Raw genomic sequence first — 21296 nt, 5'->3', positions numbered from 1 at the left:
GTGATGGGATGAAGCTGGAACACAAAAAGTTCCACTTAAATGTAAGAAGAAACTGTTTCACTGTTGAGGTGAGGGAGCCCTGGCACAGGCTGCCCAGAGGGGTTGTGGAGGCTCCTTCCTTGGAGGTGTTCAAGAGCCGCCTGGACATGTTCCTATGTGACCTGATCTAGGTGACCCTGCTTCTGCAGGGGGGTTGGGCTGGATGATCTCTAAAGGTCCTTTCCAACCCCTACCATTCTGTGATTCTATGAAGAGGGAAGGAAGGGATAAACGCTCTTTGGTGTAGCTCTGGCTTACCCTTGCCCAGATATTGGGTCGTTTATAGGTGCTGCTGTTAAGTAATTTTTGAGTGTAGGTTTATAAAAAATAGTTTCTTTTTCTTTTGGCACAGTGACCTTTGTAAGAACATTGTTGTGGATATTTAACTGAATCATAGTTGTGTCACATCAGTACCCTCTAAGCCCCAAGGAATCGATGAAACACAGGTTTTGATGAAAAATGCATGACGGTTGAATCTCTAGACAGATCTAAAACTAGTTGTGTAAATGCTTACCTTTTGCTATAGTGTAGTATTGGAGATAGCAAATGCAAATGATTGTATAGTTAATTATGTGAGAATTAAACTTGTAAGCAACTAGAGGTCTAAATGTTAATCTTTGGCAGTAAATCTCTGAAATCCCAGGTCTCTGCTTCTTACCTAAGGCAAATAAGAGTGTCCCATTTTTGACTTCCAAATGTAAAAACTCCTTCATATTGCTGGGACTGAAGTCAGAGTCCAGAAAGGTAGAGAACTGCTGTCAAAAGCTATTCCAATTCTGTTGTTTTATTTCAGTCAGCTCTGACTGGGCCTTTGGCTTTGCTGTTTGTCACATTGTTACCTTTTATTAGGAGTGATATGGCAGCCTTGTCATGTTAAAGAGCACTAAAGGTACAATTGGTGACGAAATTGAAAAGACAAATTCGACAGTAATTTAAGCAGGGATAATGTCAAACCACAGATCTTCTGTTGGAGCAGCTCAGAAAAAAGAAATTCCTTGGATTACCACATATATTGGGAGAGGGAAGTGTTACTGCTCTATTGTAGAGAACTAGGATGTTTTTTGTGGTTTCTTGTTTAGTAACCTCTCTAAAGAATAACCTCTCTAAACTTCGGTTGGAAGGGACCTTTAGAGATCATCCAGTCCAACCCCTCTGCCAAAGCAGGTCCCACCTAGATCAGGTCACACAGGAACATGTCCAGGTCGGTCCTGAAGCCCTCCAAGGAAGGAGCCTCCACAACCCCTCTGGGCAGCCTGTGCCAGGACTCCCTCACCTCAACAGTGAAACAGTTTTTCCTTATGTTTAAATGGAACTTTTTGTGTTCCAACTTCATCCCATCACCCCTTGTCCTGTCACTGGGTACAACAGAAAAATAAGGGATGCCGCAAACTGCTGACATCCACCATTTAGACATTTGTAAATATTAATGAGATCCCAATATTTCTTCACTCAAGAAGCATTCCTATAGAGCATGTAAAATGCAGATAAGAAGCTCTGTGACTGAGTTCTACACCTGGAAAGTGTACCTGACTAGTTGATGCAAGGGAGTCAAAGAAATTGAAAGAGTGTTGACAAGTTCTTCCAGATGGCTTTTGTTGATCATCCATTCCATCCTCTACCAGAAGAAAGTAGGATAATTTTCTCAGAGATTTCAGCAGGGAAAGTATGTGGTTTATTTACTAGGCATATAGAGACCTGCACCTGCAAGAACAACTGTACCTGCTTGTACAAATGCCTCTGTTTCTTGTCATCCTGTTCCCTGAGTTGTGGTTAGTCTCATATGCTTAACATATGGGTAAGGAATGTGTCCTGTAAGTGTTAGGGGTGGAGAGTGGGCTGTCACTTATCTTAAGTAGGTAAGGATCAGTAATATTTCTTTAGCATTAGAACATTAGGATGCTTGAATTAAAAAGGATTTGGAAGGTAATGATTTCTCCCAAGTTTAGTTACTTCTTTGTACAGCTTCTGTGCTAAATCAATTTCAATTGAAAACCACTTGGCAAATCAACATACATATGCGATCTACAGTGTTTTAGCCTGTTATTCTGTGTTAATCTCAATACTTCCTTCTCCACACAGCTTCCTCCTCTAGAAATCAAGGAACCAACAATAAGAAAGGAAATGTATGACGTAGCAGTGTCTTTGATTCAGTCGTTTGATGGGTTGGAGATGAGCAATTGGTAAGATACAGTTCAGGATGTGGAATCAGTGGTTCTTTGGGAAAGTGAAACACATTATTAAGGAACAACAGCACCCATGTATTATAATTATTAGTGGTCATTTAATTTCCTGTGCATCTCTGCTTTTATTTTATATCTTGTATGATTTCTACTCAGGGTAATGCTACTAAGGTCTTCCTGAATGCCCTGGAGTGTAAGTGATCCACTGATTGAAGATGTCTCCTTCTAGGCAGATGTTGTGACCTGTGGCTTTTGATAATGATTAGGGGTTTTTTACATGCTAGGCTTTTGTTAAAGGTCTCTAGTGATATTTTTAGGTCTTCAAAACCCACCTGGACGCGTTCCTGTGTGACCTGATCTAGGTGGACCTGAGTTGGCAGGGGTGTTGGACTGGATGATCTCTAAAGGTCCCTTCCAACTCCCACCATTCTGTGATCTATCATTGCATATACTTAAAAATTACTGAATGAGATTGTGTAGGAAAAGTGTGCAGTTCTGCTTGTTCTTTCAGAATAAAATCATTTCAGGTAGTGAAATAAACTGAGGTTGTAAAACTAATGAGTCTGCATATTCTTGCTAGGAAGGAAAAAAACTTGAGTGTGAGAACAGAACGTGGAAGTGTGCTAGTGTTTTTACCAGGTGAGTGTGTCTTAACATTGTTCTTCCTTATTTTTCATTCAATGAGCTGCTTCTGCTGCTTCTTCCAGGGATTTATTAAACTCAGGTTTGTTTTTTTTTCATATTGTTGTTCAGTGTTTGACCTTGGCCAGTTTTACAACTGGATACTCAAAACTCATCTTGAACATAGGATTGGCAAATACCTCTTGAAATTTTCTCCCCAAATAGCCTTTATACAGACCTGGATAAAAGGGGGTGAGAGCCCTCAGTTTACAAGAGGACATCTGAGACAGAGATTTTGGGTAAAAATAACCTCTGCATTTAGGACACTGATTTGAGATGGCTAGATTTTTTTGAGTGCTTACAGTTACATAGCATTTTGTACATTCAAAACAACACCCTCATGGACATTTCAAGCTGAGTAGGCAGCAGCAGCTAGAAAGAGCAGTGCTGTGCAGAGGAGTACTGTTAAGGGATTTTTTTGATCAGTGTCTTTGTGGAACTGAGGGATGGATGGGGCAGAATCCACTTCCATTGAGCAGCTGCAGCTGTCTCAAGTAGGAAGCCATGTTTCCCTTGCTGTTATAATTGACTGGCTTGTTCAGTGCTTAAGGTTTTTTTATGTTAGGAAGTCTGATTCTTTACAGCACTCAGCTCTCCTTTGATTCCTGAGCTAGTCTGTACTTAGATACTACAGGATACAAAATGCCACATTAAACTCTAAGATGGTTTTATCTTTTAACATGTATGCATAAATATTTTCCCAGTGGACTGTATTAGCTTGCACAACCTGTCTTAATTCTAGCAGTTTTTTATTTGAATGCTTGACATGGCAATCTGAACGTTTCTTGAGCATATACAAAGGTGTTCTTTAGTTCTTTAGACTTTTTAAAGAAGAAATACAAAAAGGAGGTCAGACTGTTGACTGAATCGTCACTGAGCTACACCTTCAAGTATATAACATGCTTTTGACAGATTAGCTGATGGGCTTAATGAAAGCAACAGTAGGTTGTCACCTTCTTCAGGAGCTTGCAGAAGATGAGACTGGCCTGATTTCTCAGTCCTTCACGTGTGCTTGGTGATGACAGGAACTGCATAGCTTCAAGCTTTATGGTTTTTATTTCCAAGGAAATCTGCTGTTACTGTCCTGAGCTTTTATCTGTTCTACTCATTTCAGCATCTTTTGTTTTGTCTCTTCTTTTGCACTCCTCCTGCCCTGCTGTCCTTATTGTCCTGGTGTGTTTGCCAAACAGATTTTGTAACTAATTACTGTTTCATTCCAAGCTCTGTCTCTACTGGTGGCAGCCTTTTGTTCTGTAGGCGTCATGATCAGCTCCTGTCGCTGCCAGAACTCAGCAGCAGATACTGCCTACTGTGTCTAGTCAGTAATTACTAGACCAATTAATAATTACTATTAATATTGGTTATGCAGAGTCTGCTTCTACCAACCATGGATCAAGCTTCTTTTAATGGTTTCTAAACATAGATTGGATTCAAGCCTTGATGTGTCTTACTGGGATATGTAGCCAGGCAGTATGGCAAGAAGGAGGCATTAGACAGCTGGATAGCCAAGCGGTACCCTGTGGGTTTGGGTAGTCTGGCAGGCTATGTCCAAACAGACAATATCATGGTATTCATGTGTTCTCTGTGTTATCTTTAATTACGTGTCTGATCATGAACACACACGTTTTTTTCTATATTGCAGTCTTTAAAAGTACTGATCATTTTCTTGTTTTTCCCAGTCTGCATGTTATTCCCTACAGGGCTGAAAGTGTTTTGCTTAGAGCTTTGTTAACTGCTTCATTACTCTTCTAGACATTAGTTTGTTATTTGGCCAGTCACTTTCATTCTCTAGTACTCCCTTTGAGCTATGATGTAAATAAGTCTTCCTGACTGTCTTTTTGAGGTTCTGATGACATTGTTTTCTCCAGTAGACATCTCTGAAACTTAAATTTCCCCATCACCATCATGTTTTTTTCATTCAACTTGACTTTTTCTCTCCCCAGCCCTGACTTCTTTCGTTTCCCTTGTCTATAGTCACTTCTTATTTTCTAGTTTCAGTCTTTCTGACTCCAGCACCTGACTAATCCCCTGCTATTTCTTTTATGAGCCAACCTTTTATTATCACCAGATTGGTTTCTTGTTGAATATGTGTCTTCTTTTCTTGCCTTAGTTCCTTGCTTTCTGTCCTCTTTTGCTTGCTTACCTAACCTGATCATGATTTTCAGCTCATCACATATCCTTCTTTCCTCTCATTTCTGATTAAGTTACTCTTCACTCTTACTTTGCCTGAAAGTACCTTCTCTTTCTCCACTTTCATTTGTCTTCTTTCCTTCTCACTTCTGAAGGCAGGTAACAGTCATTTAAAGAGTGCAGGAACTTTCACACCCAGATGCTCAAACTGCATTTAGCCTCACTGAAAATAGCAGCAGCCCTGTACTGCAGCTACAGAACAATTTCATTTTTAATGTCCAGCCCAGCCTTGGACACATTTTTGACAAAGAGACTCTTGGAATTGAAACCTCAATAAGAAGTAAACTAGGCTCCTCAAAAAAAAGTGCCTGTGGAGAAGTATACAGGAAGAAGGCAAAAATCCCTCAGTTGTAAGATTTACCCTGACAGAAAGGAAATCCAAGCCATTCTCTATGATAAACCACTTCAGTAAGTGTAAAATGATGCAAAATGGCTCCAGAAAACCTGACCCATTTACTGATTGTTGCATTTACTGTTTAACTCTTCTGCTGTTTTAATATATGATGAAAAGAAGGTTATGATGAAAATCAATTAAGAATTTAAGTAGACATAAATTGGTTTTACATTTGTTAGTGATCACTATAAAAAGAAAACAACCTCTTGATTACTTTTTCCCTAGGTGTGTGTGAAATAAGCTACATGCACTCACGTCTCTCCAAGATACGTAAGCAAAGGTAAGTTAGACCACACTTGTTCAGTTAAAGTTGAGCATGAATCCTTTGGCTGTGTGAGTTCTGGGTACAGAAGACAATTTAGCACAGAGGTGTAATTAATTTTTTATATTCTTCCATCAGGAAGTATTTCACTAATACATATTTTCTTTAGGTGGCAAGTGTACCCACTTCACTCCAGTGTGACATTAGAGGAGCAAAGTAATGTGTTTGTGGCTTCACTTCCTGGCTACAGAAAAGTAAATATTGTTCAGTCCTTGCTTTTTAAGTGTGTGAAACCTTTTGCTAGAGTAATAATAGCAAGCAATTGTGTATAGAAATGAATATTAGCTGTGGAAACTCAAACCATTGTGAGAGGGCAAAGCAGTTTTGCTTTCTCAGGATACAAATTCATAGCCTTTCTTACCAAGCTGTGGCTTTAACTTGTGTTAGAGAAGTGCAATAACAGGAAGTTATCCTTAAATAATTATGTGACACAGTTTTTATCCTTGAGAATAGTTTGTGCATGTTGATTCCTACACCAGCCTGAGAGAAGTATGCTGCTAGTGGCACTACCTAGCACAGTAGTCCTCCAGTCTAGGAGGTTTCTTGCCTGTCTTGTACATTCTGCCTAGGATTGTGCTTTTCTTTGTCTGCTAGTAGTGTGATGTTGTGTTTTGACGAAGAGTTAAGGAGTATTTCCATTCTTCCTCCATATTGTTATATGCTGTATTTCTTCTTTATGCTTTGCTGATCTTAAAACAGGAAAATCCATTTTTTCTTGTGTTGTACTGCTTTTTTTAATATGCAGAGCAGAAATACTATGTTACCACTCCATTTGTATTTCTCCATAGCAAGTTGGAGTTTTCATGTGGAAACATTAATGCATTCATTGCTCATTTTTTTTTTCCTTGAAAACTCAGGTTATTCTATCTACAAACATAGCAGAGAGCTCTGTAACAGTTCCTGATGTTAAGTATGGTAAGTCATCTAAATCTTGTATATGCACTGTGTTTGTGGACCTGCTTTGGCAGGGGGTTGAATTAGATGCTCTTTCAAGGTCCCTTCCAACCCTTAAGATGAAGTGTTGTCTGTATTGGTTTTCAAAGAGTTGAAGCTTTCCTTTTCTGAAAATCAATATTCTTTCCACTGCTGTGAGGATAAGTTGCTGTGTAATACTACTAGATTTTTGTTTTTGTCTTAATTGCAGTGATAGATTTCTGCTTAACTAGAATATTGGTTTGTGATGAGGAAACGAATTATGGGAGCTTGAGACTTGTCTGGGCATCTAAATCAAACTGTAATCAAAGAAAAGGTAAGACAATAGATAACATAAAGGAACTTAATAAGCTGACCTTCGTGGAGGATTCTACATTGCATTTCATTTTGTTAAGAGTAAAAAGCATGGATTATTTTGCTGTGAATGGTTTATACAAAACATAATTCCTTACCCTGTCAGGATCTTAAAATATGCTTAAACACCTACGTCTGAATGTTTTCTTTTGTTCAGGTATTTCTCCAGAGGAATGTTTCTTTACTTTATTGAATAATAAGAACATTCATGAACTGTATTATGAGGATACTTTATTTTTTAATCCTGAGACACCTTTAAAAAGAAGAGCTAGGTACTGAGAGGTATTAACTACTTGTGAGTTTCAACAGTAAAAGAAACTTTGCTGTCTGTTTGTCACTCTTAAATCAGTTATAACATCCATAGCAGCCTTTCTAGTGTGAATCAGTGTTTGCAGCACAAGGTAAGTAAGATTTCATATCAAAGTCTTTTTGTTTCAGTTGAAAAGAGTACTAAATAAATTGGTAACAATGAGATCTATAGATTGAAATATGTCCACATTTTTAAATATTATGGGGATTTCTCAATTAGCTTGTGATGAGTTGACCCTGACTGGATGCCACATGCCCACCAAAGCCACTCTATGACTCCCCCTCTGAACTGGACAGGGGGAGAAAAATAGTGATGAAAGGCTTGTGGATGAAGATAAGGACAGGAAGATCACTTAGCCATCAGCCACTACCATTGCATTGTGGTGGTTTAACTCTCGCTGGATGCCAGGTGCCCACCAAAGCTATTCTATCGCTCACCCTGCTAGAATGGCCAGGGGAAAAAGGCTCACAGGTCGAGATAAGGACAGAGAGATCACTCAGCAATTACAGACTTAGCTTGGGGAGAACTGGTTTGATTTATTAAAAACCAAAACTAAGTAGGGAAATGAGAAACAAAACTGAATCTTAAAACGCTTCCCTCATCCCTCTCTTCTTCCCAAGTTGCTACCTCCTCTCTACCCAGCAGCACTGGGGTACAAGGCGTGGGTGTTATGGTCAGTTCATCACAGATGGTCTTTGCTGCTGCTTCCTCTGAGGGGGAAGACTCCTCATGCTTCCCCTAGTACAGTGTGGGGTCCCTCCCACAGGAAACACTCCTTCATGAACTCCTTCAACATGGGTCTTTCACACAGCATGCAGTTCTGTGTGAACTACCCCAGAGCAGGTCTCATCCACAGGGAAAACAGTCCTTCAGGAATGAACTGCTCCAGCGTGTATCCCCCACGGGCTCCCATGTCCTGCAAGGACCCCACGAACATGCTTCCCACAGAGTCATAGCCTCCTTCAGGCATCCACCTGCTCCAACATCAGGTCTTCACCCAGGCTGCAGGTGGTTCCTGTGTGACCTATTTTTAGCAAGGGGGTTGGACTAGATGATCTCTAAAGGTCCCTTCCAGCCCCTGCCATTTGGTGTTTCTGTGACCTCAGGCCATCGGCAGGTGTTTCTTGGAGCTGACTGATGTTGGCTCTGTTGGACATGGAGGAAACTCCTGTAGCTCCCTCCACTACCAAAACTTAAACCCAGTACACAGCTTTATTTCCATTTGGTTCAGGGTCGGTGCAGGTTATGACAACCAGCCAATATACAACCAGTATTTTTTACAGCAGACTTGGACTTGTTGTGTGCATGACTCTGATGGAGAGTCCCACTGAGTGGAGTACCAGTTAATAAGCTCTCTGTTGAAATGAATGGTATGAAGATAGACTTTCTGAAACAATGTGTTTTCTAGACATAGTAAATCATTAGGATGTTGTGCTGTTCATCGTGGTCTCTTACAAGTTGTTTATAAAGAAGATTTTTGCTAGCTGTAGAGTCTAACAGGAAATCCAAGTATATTCATCGTGTAAAAATACTAGTGTAGGATTTGTCAAGTCTTTCAGTTGATAAAGGGAGATGCTGGTGTGAGGGCAACTGTGTGAAAGTTATTTGAGTGAAATACTGAAGTAACTCTTTTAGTGATGCTAGGAAAGCAAAATTATTCCATCTGATCCTCATGTAGGAAAAGATAGAGAGAATGTCTCCATTGGGCATCTCTGCTGCAAGAGAGCAAAACAGTGGACAGCCTGCAGCATCAGCTGTCACATGCTGTTCAGCTGCTCATAAGGGTTGTAGATGGGTGGGTTCTGAGCAGCCTGAAACTTGGGCAGTTTACAAAATGGTGATTTGTCTTTTTATGTGAAGGTCGGGCTGGACGTGTTTCCCAAGGGTCTTGTTACAGACTTGTATACAAGGACTTCTGGACATACTTCATACCAGAGAGGCTGGTACCAGAGATACTGGTAAGATGTCTGGGGCACAATAAGAATTTTCTTTTAATGCATGTAGAATTCAAGTTGACAAATAATTCCACATAGTTTTCTTCATAGGAGGAGATGTGTTATAGCAGTAAAATGGGTTAGAAATAAGCAAAGGCAAAATATCCTTAGTTACACCAAATTGACTTTGGCTTTTACTAAACTGTAAACTTGCTTTTTCATTAAAAAAAACCACTTTATCACACTTCCTGTGGGAGAAAGTAACAGTATCCTTGTCTTCCCTTCAGCGTTGTCAGTTGGGAACTACAGTGTTAAAAATCAAACAGCTAGATATGGGGTCACCAAAAGCCGTGTTGTCGTCAGCTCTCTCTCCACCTAGAGTACGTGACATTGAGCGTACCATACGTGAGCTGAAAGAGGTAGGTGGTGTTCTCTTAGTGCTGTGAAAATCAAGGTAATAAAAATGTACTGTAGAAGTGGTTTTCTTGGTATTTCAAGTAGTAGCCACCTTAACTGGAACCTGAAATAGTGACTGAATCTTTTGTGTTTGATTACCATCCTCTTCAGCGTAACTTCTGGAATTGCCTCGTTAAAACAGGACTGTAATTTCATCAGAGGATAAGGACACTGTTTGTGAACTAGTGTCTGTGGTGAGAAAGGATAGAAAAAAAAAGAAGAAATCTTGAACTCTAAGTGAAATGATCTATTAATAAGTAGCAAAATCACCCTCTTGCACCTTGAAATCTATAGGAGTCGACCTGAAGATCTCTTTCTGACTTGTACAAGGAAGTTAGTGATTTCATTCTTCAGTTGTAAAGTTGATACAGAGTAGAACATACATTGCACTAAACTCTCTTTTTCAAAGTGCATAAGACATGGTATCATCTGTAGCTTCCTTTTATATCCAGCATAGGTAGTAGAAACTCTGCTTTTAAAATACTGGATTTGTAAAATTGATTTGGGAACTTCCACTTAATTACAGTTTCGATGCTAACTGGCGTTGCTTTGAGGTAACTGCAAGATAATTTCTTGTCTTGTTTTCTTACAAACTGGTCTTATGTTTACTTTGTCAACTTTCACTAGTGAATGAATTTTCATTTCTCTAGCTGGGAGCACTTAGAACTTGTGTGCAAACAGACGAAAATCCAGATGACGGTGAGATGACTTCCTTAGGAAGGATACTGGTAGATTTGCCAGTGGATCTGCGTCTTGGAAAACTGATAGTGCTTGGGCACGCCTTCGGGTGCTTAGAAGAATGCCTTATTATAGGTAACTGAAAGAAGAGCATGTGAGAGTGTTTGTCTAAAAAGAAATGATTTGCAGGTCTTAATTTTGGTTTGGTTCTGTTGCAGCTGCAGCACTCTCGTTGCGGAATTTTTTTTCACTGTCTTTCAGAGAGGGTTTCCATGAATACAGGTATTGCCCTGGATATTTTACAACTTCCTGACTACATTTGTGCATTGGGGGAAAGAAGGAAAGAAAAGTTGACCAGTAAATACTTTTTCCATGTCATGAGTCGTATTAAGTGCCAAATAGTGCAAAAAGAGACTTTCTGGGGGTGACCAGAAGTCTGTTTCTGTTTGAACTAATTAGAATCACAGAGCTAACTCATCCTGTTCAGAGTGCAGGATACCATTCTTCAGCTTTACCTTGCTGATGTGAAAATGTGGCAATGTCTATTAAAATGTGGATTTTTTTTAAAGAATGAGGATTTTCCTTTGTAACCCTGTTCACAGTTTACCTTCAGCAAGGAGATGTGAATGAGAACAAATAATTACCATAAATGTATTGACCTTGTGTATTAAAAGTCCTGGAAGGTGTTCATAATGTGGCATTCTGGGCTGTATAATACATTCAGTATTTGAATTAAAAAAAATATTGCTGATAATCCTTTTTGTTTGTATTGCCAGGAACAAACTGTTTTTTTCTGGGGATAGTAAGAGTGACTGTATTGCAATTGTGAATGCGTTTCAGGTAAATGTTCTTCTCCTGGCTTATCATCTGGTAAAATTTGATAGTCCAGGGTGGAGCTTCTCACCTTAGTAGGATCAGTGCAGGATTTGTGCTTGAATTGACATCAGTCCAAGATATTCAGTTGTACTTTCTGGAGGCTATATTCCTACTGTATCACACCACCAGTTCTGATTGTCTCTTACAGTAACCAAAAGTGAAGTGCGAGAGATGCAGTGATATTGGCAGCTCCCTTTTAACCAAGTGCAGTGGGCAAATTCAAGCACAAAAGAGTTTGCTATCCTTACTCTAGACTTCATAGCTTTGCCTTTGTAATGTTCTATTCTGCCCAAATGCAGTCCTTGGGTGCACGTGGCTGTTTTGCAGCCCAGAACCATGGACAGCACAGGGAAGATTCCTGCTAGAATTCACTATTCAAAGTCCAGCGGTTTCCATGATGGATGGTCTGACATGTTCTGTATTCTTCTGGAGTCTCCAGAATCTTCAGCTGCAGATTTCATTTATTTCGTTGTGTGTAGGTTGGTCTTATTTTCACTTTGGTGAAAGCTGACTGGTTCTTCTCTACTCTGCTGTCAGAATTTTATGAAGCAGGCGTGGGCACGTATGCCGCACATAGCCACTGATCCTGAGGATGAAGCATCATCTCCTCTGAATTCTCACCGTTGTATACTATAGTTTTCTTGTCCTGTTAGTCTGAAGGTGATATTTCTATATACCAGTATGTTGTCTTGGAAGAATCACACAATCTTAAGGGTTGGAAGGGACCTCGAAAGATCTCCCAGCCCAAACCCCCTGCCAGAGCAGGACCACCTAGAGTAGGTGATGCAGAAACTCATCCAGGTGGGTTTTGAGTATCTCCAGAGAAGGAGACTCCACAACCCATCTGGGCAGCCCCTTCCAGTGCTCCCTCATCCTTCTGACCCACAAACTCTCAACTTGCTCCTCATCCTCACCTGGACAGAATTCAGTACATTCCATTTTCTCTCTCACATTAAGAGCAACTTCACCACCTGGCCCTGTTGGCCTATCTTTCCTAAAAAGGACATAGCCATCCATGAGCACATTCCAGCCATGTGAGCTGTCCCACCATGTGTAATTGCCACCACATCATGGCCCCTTGCCCATACACAGACTTCCAGCTCCTCCTGTTTATTCCCCATGCTGCGTGCATCAGTGTACAGGCATCTCAAGAAGGAAGCTGATCATGTTGGATTCACCCCAGACACTAGCTTGCCACCCTTAGGCTCAGCTCCAGTGGGCCTGGTTTTATCCCCTTCCCCCTTCAAAACTAGTCTAAAGCTCTTTCTATGAGTCCCACTAACTCATTTGCAAGGATCCTTCTCCCCTTTTGAGACAGGTAAACCCCATCTGTCACCAGACCTGGCGTCTTGAAAATTGTACCATAGTAAAAAAACCCAAAGTTGTGTTGATGGCACCAGCCTCTGAGCCACAGAGCTTCTTGTGCAGTATCTCTATGGGCAGGTCTGTTTTTGTGACATAAGTCTTGAGTGTGCAAGTGGTGGATGTCAAAAGCGTTATTTGACACCAGTACATCAGCCAGCCTCAACCAGGGTAAGGAAATGCACTCTGGCTATTCAACTGTGCTAACATTCAGTGACCACATTAAGCTGCAAAACTGTATTATGAGGTGACTTGCTGTGAAATGAGAAGAAATGGATTCTGCAGTTGCTGTCTAATAATGTTGTGGGTAATGCAATCTTAGAATTACATTTGGGAGTCACATCTCTTTCTGTGCACAACTATGAGTGAAGGAAGACCCAGAGTTCTTGCCCACCCTCAACAAAACATAGTAAGACTGAGAAATGGGAGAAGTATTGTATCTGCTTAGGAATCAACCAGGAAAGTATCATAATAGACTAAAATCATTAAATGATTAAGGCTGGAAAGGACCTCAGGAAGTCTGTAGTCCAGCCTTCTGCTCAGAGCAGGTTTAGCCGTGAGGTCAGTCAAGATTACTGAGGGTTTTATAGGCAAGATCCTCAAAAACATGATAAAAGTTGGCCTTGCAATGTGAGGTGCTGGAGCAACTGCTGTGAAGAAGTGTCTTCCATCAGAAATTACTGTGATTCAGATTTCCTTTTACTCTTTTGTGGTTGAATATTTGTAGTCTGTGTTAGCCCACAATTCATAAACAATTAGTATTAAAGTGTCTTCAGTATGACAGTTTTCCATGCCACGTCAGTCTTTGTAATAATTATTAGCAAAGCACTGCAATCTCTTGCCTCAATTCTATGCCACTTCTTTCACAGACATGGCAGGTTTGGAAACAAAAAGGAGAGCTGAAACATCCCAAGGTTGGTTGAACATTATTTCTTCTTTTCTCTTCAAGGTTTGTGACTTTAAGTTGGAATATTTTATAGTCTCAGTATGGATTTTTTTATAGCAGTTCTTGAGAGTAGTTACAGTATTTCATTAATAAATAGAAACATAGGCTTTGAGACAACATAACCAGTGCTATTGGAGGGCAATTGCTTATGCAGTCTCTTTGGATCACCAGTGACCAGAGAGTTTGAAGTCCAAACCAAAAAGAGAAATGGAGCTGTAGTGGAAAGAATGATTTTTAATATGCATAAGTTTGTCTTTCTATTTTTTAAAGAAAAACACATGTCCTCCCCCCCCCACCCCCCAACTATCCCTGAAAGGTGGAAGATGGTGTGTGCATCATTCACAAAAAAGCAGGAGCATACAGACAATAACTGCCATTAGTCTTTCTGTTGTGCATGTAAGATCACAGAATCTCAAGGGCTGGAAGGGACCTCAGAAGCTCATCCAGCCCAACCCCCTGCCAGAGCAGGACCGCCTAGAGTAGGGCACACAGGAACTCATCCAGGTGGATTTGAATGTCTCCAGAGAAGGAGACTCCACAACCCATCTGGGTAGCCCCTTCCAGTGATCACTCACCCTCACAGTGAAGAAATTCTCCCTTGTGTTTCTTTGGAACCTCTGGATAAGACATTTTTATATCCCTGCTTCTTTCGGAACACAATATACTTTATGAACACCAGTGCATAACATACAGTGAGTAATTATGAGTAGCCAAGGTGTCTAAAATCTGTGTGACAGCTGTGCATCCAGATAAAGAAGTTCTGTTTTTTTGGAAGAACTGTAGATTCTGTGCTAGCAACATAGAAGAGTTGGACATATGGGTTTAGTGTGAAAAAATGAGGTGACCCACAGCTGCACTGGTGATAACCAAAGTATAGATTATTAGCCAAATAAATAGTTTTTCTTATGTTTTCCTACATGTTGTAGTTGATGGATGCCAAGAAAGCTGTGAAATGAGATTAAATTTTTCCATTGCATAAGGGAAAGCTCTTTCAGTGTGAGGTGAGGGAGCCCTGGCACACGCTGCCCAGGGAGGGTGTGGAGGCTCCTGCTCTGGAGGTCTTCAAAACCCACCTGGACACGTTCCTGTGTGACCTGATCTAGGTGAACCTGCTTCTGCAGGGGGGTTGGACTGGATGAGCTCTAAAGGTGCCTTCCAACCCTCACCATTCTGTGACTCTGTGATAACTGTTATTTCTGTCTACAGAGAAGAATATGAGTGAAAGCTTACTAGCAGTAGAAAAAAAGAGGTTCTAACAGTTTTTTCTTTCCATCTTTCACTTTCTTTACCAGGAAGAGCTTGCATGGGGTCAATCAAATGGTATTAATATCAAAAAGATCAGACAGGTAAGAGGAAATATATCATCATTTTTGTAAGCAGGAGGGCTTAAATTTCCTTATTGTCAACAGGTATTAAGACCCTGGATAAGGTTTCTGTATTATTGTGTATCAATATATATGTAAATGTGCATTTTCTTCAAATGAACTGAACTTCTAGGGTTTTTTTTCTTTAGGTGAGGAAATTGTTGGAGAGTATCAGAACTCAAAGTACAATATTACTTATGGTCATAAAGAGCAAGCATTGAGGCAGAGTTTGCCCTGCTGCTCCTTTCTTTTCTCTCAGGTGGCTGCAGAGGCCTCATTTAGATGAAGTTTCAAAGAAAGGAAAGTGGTGAGGTCAATTGTCCTAAGAAAGCCAGGGGTGTGCATTCTTGTGAAGAATGGACTTCAAGTAGACTTCTATATGCTAATAAGGCAGAGTACCCATGCCTGGGAGGGATTTGAGTAGCTTGTTAACTGCCTCAATTAACACCATGGAGAGACACCTCCTGGCTGAGCTGGTAGCAGTGGCACATCCAGTATTATTTTAGCTCAGAAGTGGCATTTGAAGAGAGTCTGTCCTTTTGTTAGGATAGATAAAGTACTGTTAAATTAATAACTGGTTAATATATTTTAAACATTTTTAAGAGGCCTCTAGTATTACTTGCTAATTCTATAGGTCCCTCAGATACACTGGGCATTGTGTCACAAAGGGCTTCAAGCTTTATGTGGTACCTTGAGGGGGGAAGTAAGTACTTAAAAAGTCCTGGATATACTGTGATTGGCAAAGCATGGCCTTGCCTTTGACCTAAGTGGGTCATACCTTTGGTGTAAGCAATGGAGAGCCTCTGTTCAAAAAGCACAGGGGGGAAAAAAACCCCATCTGGATAAGAAACATCAGTAGTTTTTCACGTTGTGCATCTTATGTAAAGGAAAATTGAGATTAAGGCAAATTGTGTAAAACTAGCAAGCTGAAGGATCAGTATTATGAGATAGCCTCCAGGATAGCTGGTGTTGTCTTGGCCCAGTTTCAGATGACGCAAGAAGAGGTTGTGCATGACATAGGAGTTAAAAAGCTTAGAATCACAGAATGGTAGGAGTTGGAAGGGACCTATAAAGATCATCTAGTTCAACCTCCCTGCTATGGCAGGTTCCTCACATCAGGTCACACAGGAACATGTCCAGGCAGGTTTGGAAGCCTCCAGAGAAGGAGACTTCACACCCTCCCTTGGCAGCCTGGGCCAGGGCTCCCTCACCCTTACAGTAAAGTAGTTTTCCTTATGAACACCTACACTAACACTTATTAAGAAGATTTGGGGGTTTCTTTATTTACCACACTATCAGATACTAATGAAAAACTAATGTGTGTTTCTACATTTGCTCTGTAATCAATTGAGGCAATGAAGGCATTCACTGTGTGTTTGGAGGCCAGGTGGCTACTTGGAAGCTTCTTGGAAATGCCTTGGACTGAAAGAGCTTAACAGACCACGTTCTGCTGTAGGGCATGAGTTCAATCTCAGCCATTGCTCGTGGTTGTCTGCTGAACTGAGGATGCAGCATGTGTGGTCACTGCTATAGTTAGGTGTAGAAGTCAAGGTGGTTGTTAGTATTACTATTTTTTGCCTTTTAGGATACAAACCCAAAGTTATTTAAATGGAGAATCAATGTAATCATCTTGTAAAAGGTTATTTCAGTTTTTTTTTTCTAATTTTGTTCTATATCATACTTTCATAAGATGTTTTGCTGCTACAGAATTCTACTTCATAGGGACATGTCAAGAAAACTCCTTGAATCATGGCACTGAAATTACTTTCCAACGTGGAGACGCTGTGAGATGTATGAGGTGAAATGCATACTTGTCACCTAAAGAGGACAAAGGGGTAATGGAAAGAAACTGGAACACACAAAGTTCCATTTAAACATAAGGAGAAACTATTTTACTGTTGAGATGAGGGAGCCCTGGCCCAGGCTGCCCAGGGAGGGTGTGGAGGCCCCTTCTCTGGAGGTCTTCAAACCTGCCTGGACACGTTCCTGTGTGACCTGACCTAGGTGGGACCTGGTCTGGCAGGAGGGTTGGACTGGATGAGCTCTAAAGGTCCCTTCCAACCCCCACCATTCTGTGATTCTGTGAATAAGGAAGAGGAGTTAGCTCACTGATTTAGACTTGTATTAACAGATTTTGTTTTCATTTGTGGACCATTTTGATCTGTTCAATATGTAACTTAGAGTTTAAATTTCAGGTGGCAGAGTTATTTCATGACTTGAAAAAGCGAGTTGAAGCGTTTGACATGTGTGTGAGTGCTCAACCAATTCCTCTGGATAAGGAACATGTGTGCAGACAACGCTTCATTTTGCAGGTAGCTAGTGACTCTTCACATGAAAGCCACTGTTCACAAAATTCATAACTGGATTTTTATATAGTGGTACCTGTATGACATCCATGTTTCAAAAGTCTCTGTAGATTCTGAGGTTGCAGGTGAAAAAAAGAGAGGAGTTTCTTTTAACAACTTAAAAGGACAACCACCATTACTTGTCATGATTCAGAAATCACACTAAGTTGGTCCTCTGACTCTTCACTTCTGACAGTTCATCACAACAAAACCAAGTAATACTGAGATAAATGAATCTCTTTCTATAGACTAATCTTTCTTCAAGTCATAAAAATACCATAAAGAAGGATGGTTTGTGTTGGAAGGCTACGATCAAACAGCTCTGAAAATCATGTTTTCACTTGTTTTGATTGCTCTATTGAGACCATTGGCTTGGGTAGTGATTGGGGATGGGGGGACAGAGGAAATCAGATTAACTTTTTTCCTAGCTCTTGTGTCAAATTTCTGGTTAAGTTTCTTGTCTTATTTGGAGTGATTGGTGGTGATTTTATTTTCACAGAGCTATTTGTCATTTCAGTGAGAGTTGGTTTAACTGTGTAAGCAATGAACTTTTCAGAGCTGAGGTGTTAAATACTAAAAGATGTAACGTGAAAACTGAACAATCTACATGTGGCTATTTTATGTGAATTTTTTTCAAGTTAAGCCTCATCTTGACTAAGCACTAACAATTCTAGTTGTCATAGAGCAACTCTGCACACAAAAATGTTAAGATGTTGTAAAACCATTCCAGAAGTTGGGCTCTTTTCATGAAAACAATTTTGCAAGGATTTTTGAGTTAATATCCAGTCTGCTATTACAGCGATTCCTGGAAAGAGACAGGAAAAATGCTTCTTAGGAAGATCTGTTGGTATCTCTTTTCAAGAAATTGAATACGGTGTCCTGCATTTTACAGAAGATTTTCTTGATTTCAGGTGGTAATAGCTGGTGCTTTCTATCCAAACTACTTCACTGTTGGAAAATGTGAGGAGCAACTTGCTGTGAGACAACTTAATGGCAAAGATCCAAAAACCACTGTAATGGTATGTTAAGAAGGTGAATGATTTAATAAAAGAAGCAAAGTAATAAAAATAGGTCGTGTTTGGGTGGTATTTTCAAGTTGTATTCTGTCTTGGACAAAGACAGAAATGATTATGTATTCTGATCCTCACTTGGTAAGTTGCATTCTCTCCCTTTCTTCCAATACATTAAACATGGTGTGGGCAGTGTTAGAAGAATTCTTGCTGAGAACTGCCTCTGCATTTGACTGTTGATAGTGCACAGGCAAAGAACTTTCATGAAATTAATGGAGGACTTGAAACATAGAACAGGACCATCAAGGGCACTTTTTAATGTGAATGCAATGTGTTGTTGCAGCTTTAAGGTTTAATTGTTTTTGTAATCTCCTCTTTGATAGTGCAAGGCACTACTGTTTCAAGGTTACCTGAGTGTTGCATTTTGCTTTCTTTTTATCTCTACAAATATTTTTCTATCTCACTGAATAAAGACAAGTTGGAAGTGACTGTGGTGATAATGCATGATGGTACACACTCTAAAATAGGAAAGTGTCTGTTGTATCTGAAATGGGTATATCTGTAAAATAACTTCACCTCCATTTAAAACAAACCTATAAACCAGTGAGCCTCAGAGTGTATTTGATTGACACAAGAGAAAATACTGAGATGAAAAGCTCAGAGAGAAATTGAAAATCCTACTGACAAGGACTTTTTTTCATGCTTTACTGCTTACCCAAGAAGGTGCTAGTTCTGTACTGAAGGAGATGCTGGCACAGCAGCATGTCTGCACAAACACATGGATGTATGTTTTGATCCTTTATTTTTTACATTAAGAATATTGAAGCAAAATACCACTCAATCTTGTGGAATAAAGATCAGATTAGTTTTGCCACAGCAGCATTAAGATCAAACTGTTAGATTTAAGGAGCTATTTACTTTTAATGTGTGTAACTCTTGATCTGCTTCTGTTGATCGGTTGAACTCTTGATCAGCTGCACATTATCTTGAAGGAAGAACTAGTTGCTGTGTCTTCATCAGTGTAAATGATCTTGGGCCAAGTTCCTCAAGCTCTCAGTTTTGAGATATTTCTTATAGCTGTATGATGCTCTTAAGGCTGTGTGCCAAAGATGTAAAAAGCAATTGTTCCTCCCACTCTCTGGTCTATTTAACTCATTTTTGCCTTGAGGTATTTTGTGCAGTCTGACCTAGACCACATTTTTGACCAGCAGCTGATCTTAGTACTGGAACTTGAAAGCAGATCTGCTCTTTCTTGTCTAAGACTGTAACAACCAAAGAGAAGAACACACAGTTTTGTAGCCCCTGAAAAATAATTCAAGAGTCAGAAGTTTGAACTGGCTAATTGGGAGTTCTGTGATTCTGTATTAAAGCAAAATCTCCTGTAAAAAAGTGGTTTAATAAGAAAAAGGTAGAGAAATGCATGTCTGGCTACAGTAGCATAGTAATAAACTACAGCCTTAATCTGATGTAAATTAGCGCTGCTGGAGTCTTGCTTTGCTTTTGACTGCACATGCCCTTTTCTTATCTTGGATCTCATCTGCCTCCTGAGTGAGCCAGGTGTTTAAAGTAGGACAAAGCTTTTCTGTTGCTTTGTAGGGCCAGTTTTCAATGTGTTTTAGCTCGAATTTATCAAGTGCCATGCACTCTCTTCTTACCTTGGTCATATATGTCCAAGTTATAATCCTTACTTAACTTTGTACCATCTATACAATACACTATGCCTAACATTAGACAGTATGTGTAACTAGAGTGTTTCCTGGTTGCTCTGGCCCAGGGTGCTCTTGATTCTCACTTCCATAACAAGTTCTACATTGTTTGCTAATAGAAGATCCAGGAGAACCCCGTTTGGCTCATGACCTCAGTTACTTTCAACACCCTTGAGAAGTCTAGGACCTTGTGTGTAGCAAGTTATCAGGGAGCTTGGGCTCTCCCTTTAAGGTGTGGGCCCTGTGATCTGGAGACCTCTGCAAGTTGCCTAAGATCTTCTGCTTCATCCTGACTGATGCTCAGTTACAAATTCCCACCTCAGTATTCCCCTTACTGAGCCCTTCTCCTGACCCACGAGAGCAAGGTTGGCCTGTTCTCTGCTACTTGTAAAAACCCCTTATATTTGAGCTACTCCTCCACACAAAGAAGATCTGGAGGTTGCAATTTGTCATCCCTAAGAGGCAAGTACCCATCTGTAAGTGCCCTCCAGTTATGCAACCTGTCCCACCACACCTGGTAATTCAGTGTGTGGTAGCTCTGCCAGGACATGCAGGGCTTATAGCTCCACCTGTTTCCCAGGCTCTGCACACTGCCTGGGATGTGATTCCTAGTGCTAAGCAAGGAAGTCTGGCAATCCATTACTTTCCTGCTACAAGCAAAAAGGAGTACTAGACAGCATCTAGGAAAAACTATCAGTGAAATATCTAGTTACAAATGAAGCTGCTTCATTTAACAGTTAGAAAATCATTGTTCACTGGTTTGAGGCACATGAACAGCAAAACTGATTTTATTGTCTTTGAGATTTTTTTCTCATTTGGTACACAGCCTTTTTGGAATTTGTTGGAGTTTACATTGTATACATTATTTCAGTATCCAAAAGTAACTTCTTTCTCTTAACAGCTGAAGAAGATGCCTCCTTATGGATTTCTATACCATAAACAGTTGCAGTCACTGCTTAGGCAGTGTGGGGAGGTAAAATCTATTGCCTATGATGGATCAAAGTAAGTGTAAAATACTTGTTGTCCTTCCTTTCTCATATTTTCTGCTGTGAATTTAGTGATCTGTTAATCTTTGTCATTAGTGCACTGCCAAAATTAGTTTATTTCTTCTGATCTCTTTGGAATCAGTGATTTGGTTTTGATGTATAGGCTAGAGATGGCTTTGCACAAAATGCTCATGGCTGGCTGGTTTAGCTAATCATATGGATAACTGCCC

The 21296-nt window shown here is 40.2% G+C and overlaps 1 protein-coding gene across 1 annotated transcript in view; it reads left to right on the top strand.

Moving 5' to 3' along the window:
- Window positions 1-21296, top strand: part of TDRD9 (tudor domain containing 9) — a 64355-nt gene that overhangs the window by 26426 nt on the left and 16633 nt on the right. Inside the window, exons 8-23 of the mRNA XM_061998840.1 lie at window positions 2119-2219; window positions 2800-2858; window positions 5710-5764; window positions 5916-6000; window positions 6664-6721; window positions 6951-7055; window positions 9264-9361; window positions 9625-9756; window positions 10444-10606; window positions 10690-10753; window positions 11248-11311; window positions 13579-13623; window positions 14948-15001; window positions 17215-17331; window positions 18276-18383; window positions 20982-21082. Of these exons, the coding sequence (XP_061854824.1) occupies window positions 2119-2219; window positions 2800-2858; window positions 5710-5764; window positions 5916-6000; window positions 6664-6721; window positions 6951-7055; window positions 9264-9361; window positions 9625-9756; window positions 10444-10606; window positions 10690-10753; window positions 11248-11311; window positions 13579-13623; window positions 14948-15001; window positions 17215-17331; window positions 18276-18383; window positions 20982-21082 (1409 nt within the window). The remainder of the gene's footprint in view (window positions 1-2118; window positions 2220-2799; window positions 2859-5709; window positions 5765-5915; window positions 6001-6663; window positions 6722-6950; window positions 7056-9263; window positions 9362-9624; window positions 9757-10443; window positions 10607-10689; window positions 10754-11247; window positions 11312-13578; window positions 13624-14947; window positions 15002-17214; window positions 17332-18275; window positions 18384-20981; window positions 21083-21296) is intronic.

Source organism: Colius striatus, chromosome 6 (assembly GCF_028858725.1).
Source record: "Colius striatus isolate bColStr4 chromosome 6, bColStr4.1.hap1, whole genome shotgun sequence".
Lineage (NCBI taxonomy): Eukaryota > Metazoa > Chordata > Aves > Coliiformes > Coliidae > Colius > Colius striatus.
Note: the sequence above shows the minus strand (reverse complement) of the source record. Positions and strands in the feature narration are given on the sequence as shown.